This window comes from Lynx canadensis, chromosome D1, assembly GCF_007474595.2.
Source record: "Lynx canadensis isolate LIC74 chromosome D1, mLynCan4.pri.v2, whole genome shotgun sequence".
Taxonomy (NCBI): Eukaryota; Metazoa; Chordata; class Mammalia; order Carnivora; family Felidae; genus Lynx; species Lynx canadensis.
The window spans coordinates 63,685,194-63,694,751 of NC_044312.2; the positions used below are offsets into that span (position 1 = coordinate 63,685,194).

A 9,558-nucleotide genomic window follows, 5' to 3' on the forward strand; every position below is an offset into this window, starting at 1 on the left:
TGGGTCTTCTTCATAAGAACACTAATCTCATTCATGAGGGCTTCACCATAACCTAGGCACATCTCAAAGGCTCCATCCCCTAATACTGCCATATCAGGCATTAGGATTTCAACATATGAATTTTGGGAGGACACAAACATTCAGACCACAACAAAAGTGAATACATTAACCTTCAAAATTTATTTTTAAAGTCTGCTTTCCTCTCAAGTTGCTGGTATATCTCTACCCTGTTTTCCCTTTTCTTTTTTTTTTTTTCTTACAGTTTATTTATTTTGAAAGAGAGAGAGACAGACAGAGAGAGAGAGAGAGAATGAGTGGGGGAGGGACAGAGAGCGATGGTGAGAGAGAGCATTCCAAGCAGCCTCCACACTGTCAGTACAGAGCCGGATGTGGGGCTCAAACTCATAAACCATGAGGTCATGACCTGAGTTGAAATCAAGAGTTTGACACTTAACTGACTGAGCCATCCAGGTGCCCCTTCTCCCACCCCCCCACCCCCCGCCCCGTTCGTTGTCATACTTCTCAAGTTGTCTTTAGGATTGTTGATTTTGCCTCTCTCAAGAGACTGCTCTATCAGAGGTCAGCAGTGAACATCCTCATTTCCAAGTTCAATGGCTAAAGATACTCACTAATCCACTACTCTGGAGCCTGGCCAACATTAGGTTCTGAGAATACAAAATTATCTAGTGTCTGCCCCCAAGAACTCAATCTATTGAGGGAGATAGACACAAATGGATATTTTTGACACGCTCTTTCTCTGGATTTTGACACACCAATGTTCTAGTTGTGGTCCTTCTTTTCATCCTCCTCAGGGAGTTTCTTTCTCTCTGTCTGGCCTTTGAATGTTGCTATCTCCTAGGCCTTCTTTTTCTCTTACTGTGTATTTTTTGAGTAGGAAATCTCATCTAGTATAATTGCTTCAACTCCCCTGTGTGTGTGACTCTCACATCTGTATTGTTAGCTTACGCATATCCTCTGACCTCCAGAATAACTGTTCACGAGACAGCTCCTTAACACAAATATGCCTACAACAAAGTTCAGCACAGTGATCTCAAATCTGCTTTTCCTCTGCTATCCTTGTTCTCTGTGAATGTAATTACTCCACCCAACTGCCCAGGTAGAAACCTGGTGTCATCCTCGACTCTTGTGTTCTTCCTCTCCCTCATGTAACTACATACAATGTCTAGTCTCTTGTCTCCTCTGTAGCTGTCTGGTCAGCTTCTCTCCATCTCCCCTGCCTCTGGCCTCATCTAGTCTTCTACCAACTCCCTCTGGATTCATTAACTAGCCTCCTATTTGGTTTCCTTGCTTCTAGTCTTGCCCCTCTGACCCATGCACGAATAATCTTTCTGAAATGTAAATCTGATCCCTTTTCTCCCCATTTAAAAATCCTTCAGTGGCTTTCCCTGGTCTTCAGTATAAAAACTAAGCACTTTATCATGTCTTACAGGGCCCTTTGTAACCTGATCTTGCTTGGCTTTCCTGCTTCATTTCCTCCACTTCTTCCTCAAATACTAAATCCCAGCTGTACCAAATTACTTACTTGGAATTTCTCAACCACTCCATGCTGTTTCAGAATTCAGTGCATTTATACCTGCAGATCTTGCTGCCTGTAATGTCCTCCAAGCTGACTTCTTTCCCCCATGCTTAATGAATGCCTATCCATTCTTTAGGATTTAGCCCTTGTATTGTTTCCTCTGAAAAATTCCACGCTCACCTTCTTTCTTGGTACTCAGTATGCCTGTGTGCACCACTTTCATAGCATCTGTCTTACTATATGATCTTCTCCTTCCAAATGGCCAGCTGGGTCTCTGTATTTTCTGTATTTCCATAGTGCTTTGAATGTAGAAGGAATACGCTTGCTAAATAGATTTGATAATTATTTTTTTGAGAGTCTATGTGCATTGTACTAGAAATTGTGAATTTTGCAGGTTCTCTTGCCTATATTAAAGGCAATTTCTCAGTCTTCTTCATAGCTTCTATATCCTGTCTGTCCCATAATGTCTGAACTCAGCCTCCTTTCCTTCTATATATACACTGAGTCACCCCATCCATTTCCTTAGCTTTGATTGCCAACAACTCCCAAAATGTTCTCCCAGTGAAGAACTCTTTCCTAAGCTCCAGATGCTCTCAGGCATCTCAAACTCAGCACATACAAAAATGAAACCATTTTTCCTTCTGGGACAAAAGAAAAAAATACTTGTAAGAAAGATTCTGAGATCATTTTAAGGAAAAGCAATTACAAATTAAGTCAGAACAATGGCAGAAAATTTTCAGTGATATCTCTAGGAACATTTTTTTTTTTTTTTTGTATTTTCATCTCCTTGAAAGTGAACAGTACTGGGGCGCCTGGGTGGCGCAGTCGGTTAAGCGTCCGACTTCAGCCAGGTCACGATCTCGCGGTCCGTGAGTTCGAGCCCCGCGTCAGGCTCTGGGCTGATGGCTCAGAGCCTGGAGCCTGTTTCAGATTCTGTGTCTCCCTCTCTCTCTGCCCCTCCCCCGTTCATGCTCTGTCTCTCTCTGTCCCAAAAATAAATAAATGTTGAAAAAAAAATGTTAAAAAAAAAAAAAAAAAAAAGACACTTTAAAAAAAAAAAAAAAAAAAAAAGAAAGTGAACAGTAGTAAAACTCCAATGTTGTGCTTCTTGTGCTGGGCTACACAGTGGTATGTCAGGGTAAATGTGAAGCCACAGTGTAAACAGACTCACCTTCCTATAGCATCAATTTTGACAGGAAACTTGTGTGTCTAATTTACAATATTTAATTTGTAAGAGGAAAACCATTTTTTATATTAAACATGTATTATGGAACAGAATTTAAGATGTCAGAAAAGTTTAAACTTTTTCCCTTGAAATATAACACACAGACCATTTCTATTATTAGGGCATCTGAAATTTAACTACCAAATTCAAGTCCCAGGTTCAGAGGAGAGCTATAATATGCCCATGCATTTAAGGGCAGGGAGAGGAAAGCCTAAGGGTACAAACATTACCCTGCAGTGAACAATGGGCAATCAGCTTTGCAGGAAGTTCTTTTTCAGATGAAATGGGAGGAAACCAGGGAAGGGAGGAATTACTGAGCCCAACCAAAATGCAGACCTAGGCTGACAAACTTAGCACAATGCACTGATTCGGTCAATAGACGTTTATAGATGCCCACTTTGTCCCATGTTCTCTGTTGGGTGGCATGATAGTAAATTAGATATGTCCCTCTACCCCCAAGGAGTTTGCAATCTAGTGATGGGTGCTGAACAATGTAATTGTGTCATTGCTATAATGAAGGATGTGCAACATGAAACTGGACTACTGGAAATACCGGGAATATGTCTAGTTTTGCTTGGCGGAATTCAGTGAGTAAGTCACAAGAGACATCATTTCAGCTTCTGGTTAAAACTTGGGAAAAGTATAGGTGTCTTCTGCCGATAGGTTGGTTAGAAATATTTCAGGAAGTTGGAATATGAAATGTGTGGGAAATGAATTAAACACACACATTCTTTTTTTTTCCTTTAATGTTTATTTATTTTGAGAGAGAGAGCGAGAGAGCAAGAGAGTGAGCACGCGTGCAAGACACACACACTCTTGACAGTCATTATGAGCATGTAAATCCCTGGAGAGGAAGGACCCCATTTCTTTAGTCTTGGTATTTCCAGCAGTGTAGCTTAGCACTGTGCCTGCATAGTACCATGTTTATTGGTTTTGTCAAGCTCAGCTATCGAGTTGAATGTCATGGATAACATATGGCTCACTCCTCCTCACTTAATAAGCATATTATGAATCAGGTCCTATGGTAGGAAGAGTTATCCAGCAGATTTGAGTCCTAGTTCCCGGCTTTGGGAGCTCCACTGAGTGGAGTCAGTGAAGCAGACAGGCACTTTGATAGGCATATGCCCAGAAGACTGTAACTCACACAAGGAGGAACCTAGTTCTGTTTGGAGGGTTGTGTGAAGTTTGGAGGTAGCCTCAAAAAAGTGACTTCTGAGGAGAGAATCACATGATTAGTAAGAAGTAACGTGAAAGGAGGCAAGCTATAGTAGAAGCCTCGTGCACAAAGGTATGGTATATTCAGAGCAGAAGCAATTTCCTAGGAAGGATAGCAAATAGTGGTAGAAGAGGCTGAGAGGCGGCTGGGCCAGGCCATCGAATGCCTTTGTGTCACGATAGAAGTCTGGATTTTATCCAACAAAGGCAATGGTGAGTCACTGTAATATTGGTTCAGATCAGTGTTTTTCAAAACACAGGTTATAAACCGTTAGTTGTAAAAGTTATTTTAGTGAACTGGCACCAGCATTTTAAAAAAGTAACAAGAAAAGACTTGACAATATCAGTGTGCATCATATTTGTGAAGGTAAATAATATTTTGTGATGCTTTTGCTTCAATTACATATATGTGAATAGTACTCTGATGTAAAATATTTTTTGATCTGTGGGTCATAGTAAAGCATTTTTGAGAAACACTAAAGGCTCAGTGGTACAAATCAATATATCAGATTAGTTTTGGTAGCAATTAACAGAAAACCCAGGGCAAGTGGGAAGAATCACGAAAGATTATTACTACATAGTTTCTCTTAGTTGTTCTGACCTACCATTCCGTGTTATCTTCAGACTAAAGCCAGTTATGGCACTCACAATAACATGCTACCTTATTCTTATCAAGCACAGTAGAGACCGGATTCTTACTGCTTCAAATTAGTTTAGGCCTGTCCATCGCTGAGCCCATTAACAGCAAGGGAATGGAAATACTAGGACTACCTTTGACTAATGCATGTTTGGGAACCAACTGCTGTAGCTGTAGGGAACTAGAGTGCAACGTGGTAAATTCAGGGCATTACAGAAATATTGTAGCAACACCTAGGTTCACAAAGCAAGGAACTTAGGTGTGGGGATGGTCAGAGGAGCCACCCCAATGCCAAAAGTCCATGTACAAGTTAGGCAGGTAAAAGGGGGAGAGTTCTCTGGGTGGTAGAGACTGCATGAACAAAAGGTAATAAGGGGAGCTCTGCACAGGGAAAGTCAAAATAAGGACTTCCATGCTTCCTGAACATAAAATTGGAGGCAAGGGAGGGAAATGGAGCAGTGAACAGATGCCTGGTCACCAAGGGGACCATGGTAAGGAACCTGGATTCTTTCCCCATAGGAAAGGAGGAGGCACTGTAGATCATCAGAGAATTAAAACATCACATTTCTCTTACTTCATCTGCAGTGTGGAGGGAGGCAAGTTAGGAAGGAGGCTTTTGCAGTAATCTGAGCTAGAGATGTCTTAGATTTCAGACTAGGGAGAGATGACTGCAGATTTTAGAAACATTATGGAAATAAAAGCAACAAGACTTGTTCATTTGACTATAGAATATGTGTAAGTAAGCAGTGCCTGGCTTTTGTAGTGTCTCCTTTGGATACTGGGCTGTACTACATTACGTCACTGGTTTGGTGAAGCTGGAGTACACTTGTCATTTTTTGAAAGAAGTGGGCATAGCTGTCAACCTTGCCATAAAGAACTGGGGCCCAAGACAGAGAACCTGTGAAAGTAAAGAGGGAACTCCAGTTTATCTGGGCCCCTCTCTTGAGGGTTTGGAATTTATTAAAGAGGTACTTAGATGGATTTTGAGGGCATATTCCACCGAGGTGAAAAAAAATTATTTACAGGCCAGATTAGAAAACGGATGTGTTGTTGTTTATTTCCCTTGTGTTATCCCTGAGCCTTTAGTAAGTGTTCTAGGACTCATGTATTCTTTTATGGGCCAAAATATTAAAGATGCACTGTCCCTGAGGCCTTCGTGGCAGCAGAAGTGGCACTTCAGATTGTGAGTTCCTTGACGGCAAAGGTTGTTTCTTCTCACCTCTATATCCTTAGTACCTAGCCTAGGGCCTGACATATACCAAACAGTTGATCAAGATTGTATCCCTAGGGACTAAAATGATGCTAGATAGTAGCAGATGCTTAGATGCTCAGGAACTGTTGAAAGCCCCAAGGGGAGGTCTGTTTCTGGGGACTGAGAGGAAAAGCTAGTAGAGTCCAGCCATAACCCACCTGTGATAATACTTAACAGATGCGGTTTTAATTCTAAAGAAAGTACTTTCTCTAGGAGTTGGGGATTACTCCAAGATATCTAGGTGAGGTGAATGAATGTTCATGCCAAGAGGATAGGAAGGGGGTGAATTTGGGGGAAGCATTCAGAATTGTAGGTTTATTGAAAAAAGGCTTTGTGTATCTATGATATGCCACTAAAAACATGTCAGAAAGAGCTTTCTGGCAATAGTGTGAAGGACAAATTAGTGGGAAAGAGATGGAAGAACCCTGTTGGGAGCAGATGAATTTTAAGCCTAGAGCGGCTGCAGTGACATAGCCTAGAGCTCTGTCACTAGATCAGTGACCCCTTCGACCCTCACCTTATTTTCTGACAATGGTTAGGTTCAGCAAGCCAATTACACTCTGAAGGTCCAGCCTAAGATAAAATTTCTTCTTTTCACTGTGCTAGAGAAACAGGAATTGTCAGGCCTTGCTGTCAAGTGTTTCAGGCAGGAATGATAGTTACAAGTCTTCCCATGACTACTACCCTGGTCAAACCTTTGAGCCTGAGGAATGGGGAGCCTGGCTGGGCTAAGTCTGGGTTCACAATAATTAGTGGATATAAAGGAGCTTCCCACTTCTCCTATGCCGTGGCCATTCGGAAGCCGGATTTCCCTTCTCTGAATTCCCAGAGAAGCCCAGATTTGACAACAATAAAAGCTTCCAGGAAATTCCCAGCACATTTAACTTCCTAATCCTTCTCCTACTTCAACCATCTCCTTTATTCCCCCACCCCCAACTCCAAGAGGAAGGGGCTTATCCTTTACTGAATGCTTCCACTGACGCTGGCCAGGACGGTAGTACATCCGAGTTCTCAGGTCCTGTCCTCTAAGGTCTATTCAGGGCTGAGGGGAACACATGGGGGTAATATGTGATCCTGCCTAGAAACAGAGGAATAGTTGTAGTGTTTCTTGAAGTTTCCCAAAGTATCAGATTATTATGGAAGGTTCAATTCTAGGTGTTCAATTCTAGGTCCCTGTCAGGGAGTAATCTTTCTCTAAGAAATCCTAGGGGCTCAATCTCTATGCTAGATGTCAAAACTCATTCACCTTTGGAGGCCAGTTTGGAATTATAGGATACGTGCCCCATATAAACTGGCATTAGGAAAAACAAAACTGTGCTAACCAAACAACCCAAATGAAGAGCCAGAAACATAAGCAGTGAATTCACTAACCCAAGGAGACTGAGCATTTGGATAGTTCTCATTCTCCAGAAATCCCAAGGAGAGGAAAAAAAATATATACATACATACATACATTCATATGATGAATTTTATCTACTGTGCAAAGAGATGATTTATCTGGTTCCCCAGAAACTTTTCCATGAAGACTGTCCGTTAATGACTCTAGCTCCAGTTTTTCTTAGAGATTACTGTGAGCATGGGCACTGATGAGGGTGCTATACACCCTTTGGCTCCAGTTAAATCCCTGGTGTTTGAGCTGTGTGGGAGCTGTGGACGCTTGCTTTCTGGTCCTGCCGCAAGCCCTGAAGCAGCTGGTTTAGAAGTGTAAGGTTGCTGTCTCTGCGAGGCAGGGGCAGGGGTGGGAGGCAGTTCCCTTTATACTCGATCACTGCCATCTTGGCCCGATCCTGCTTACTCCGATTTGGGATCTGCAGCATTCTCGTGTAGCCCCCATTCTGACCTTGGTACCGAGGGGCCAGTACTTGAAACAGCTTGGGGATCAAGTCTTTCTCCTAGAGGGGGAGAGTTATTCGGGAGAGAGGACAGTCAGGCACCACTGCAGTGACACACTGAACTTTCAGCACTCCCCAAAGCAGGGTCCAAACATGTACACACTGAACTCTCCCACCCCTTAAAGTGGTAGTGTCAAAGTTAACACAGAGGGGTTACAGGCAGTTGTGCAGGTTGATTCACGTAGCATTCAACTAACTCAAGGCACACGTTTCTAACTTAGTTTACAATATGTGTCCGTAAAGTGAGTATCTTAGCTTAATTCTGCCCAGTCGTCCTTCCTCTAACAATCCCCTTCCCCACAGGGAGCAAAGGATAAGATATGGGAGGCAGACAGGATGGATGCACTCACCGTGAGCCAGAAGTCAGCCATGCGCATGGCTTGTTCGTTGGTATCTCCCAGCTTCCCATAGTCGATGAGCTGAGAAGACAACATCACTGATTCAACCCGAGCAAGAAAGGAGGCGCAAATCTTACTCCTTTAGTGCCGGGCCACAACTCATTCATTCTCCTAGCAAGGCATCCCGCTAATTCAGGCCACCCCTAACTCCGCAGCTCTCACCAGTAGCCCATTTGGGGGCCGGAGAAGTGGACTCAACTCAGGGTAATAAGGGCTCCAGCCTTTGGGCAGGGGATACCAGGGCTATGCCACTTCTCTCCCAAGTCCAGCCGGATCTCAGGCCAGACGCGCGCGGTGGACTAGAGAACCCCGCCCCTCACCTTCTCGGCGTAGCCCCTCATCTCGTCCACGCGCGCCCATGGCGCCTCGATGCGTTCGTGTCGCACAAGTCCCGTAAGCAAGTTCCGCAACAGGTGGATGCGGGACTCCGGACCAAGGCCCAGTCGGCGGAATACGCGGCCATGGGAGACGGCGGCTGCGACCGATAGCCGCATAATTCCTAGCTTGTCTCCGCCCTTGGGAGGCCGGAACTGGAAATTCGAAGAGAGAAGCTGCGGAGAGACGGGTTTGAGAGGACGCATGCGCTGTACCTAGGTGCGTGGGGGACGTGTTTGCGCATGAGTATCACAGCCTGCCTCGTTGGCAACCTGGGGGAGGGCGGAGAAGAGGTGCTAGTTCCTTCCAGAGGAGGCGAGGGGGGCGGGCCTCAAGGCGCTCCGAGCTCTCAGCGTCGGGCAGGGGAACCAGGCGCCACCTAGTGTGGGACGGTGCGTGCCGTCCAGTTCCTTTTGGGCTAAGTCAGTCGTCTTGTGGCCTCTAGGGCGACGGGAAGCTCCGCCGCGGAGCCTGCTGGGAAAGTGAGTATCTGAGGTGAAGCCCCCCCCCCATCCCCCCACCTTCCCCCGCGGGGTCGCGGCGCTGTAGCCGGCGGTCCTGCCCGTCCCCAGCGTTGGCGAGCCAGCGTGTCTGACTCCCTAAGCGTGACTTTCCTTTCCACAGAATTATTTTTCGTTATAATGGTGAAATGAAACGAATAACAATGATGCTCAGAAAAGAAGCGCAGCTGGTGAAAATTTTCTTTTGTTAAAGTACACAGTAAGGATCCCAATTAAAAAACGACAGCACTCTAAGGAAAACTAATGGGTTAATACTTTTCACTTGCATCAGTGTACTTTTTTAAAACGTAAGAAACATACCTATGCATTTGTGTTAAAGTGCAGTAATGGTCTGGTGTTCTGTTTTTAAGCCTTAATGTCTGCAAATTTGCAATCACTTTGTCAAAATTGCTCCTCGTTGTGGGTTGAATTGTGTGTTCCCCCACCCTCCAAGAAACATATATTAAACCCTAACCCTTCCCAACCTCCACCCTCAGAATATGACCTTATTTGGGAAGGGGATTATT

At 44.3% G+C, this 9,558-nt stretch overlaps 1 protein-coding gene across 1 annotated transcript; it reads right to left on the bottom strand.

The window, feature by feature from the left end:
- Positions 1-3,636: 3,636 nt before the first annotated feature.
- MRPL17 (mitochondrial ribosomal protein L17) lies at positions 3,637-8,729 on the bottom strand. Its single transcript, XM_030332303.1, has 3 exons — positions 8,477-8,729; positions 8,109-8,177; positions 3,637-7,758 (listed from the first exon to the last, which is right to left on the bottom strand). The coding sequence occupies exons 1-3, from the start codon at positions 8,648-8,650 to the stop codon at positions 7,483-7,485; spliced, it is 519 nt and encodes a 172-aa protein (XP_030188163.1). The 5' UTR covers positions 8,651-8,729; the 3' UTR covers positions 3,637-7,482.
- Between the last annotated feature and the right edge of the window lie 829 nt (positions 8,730-9,558).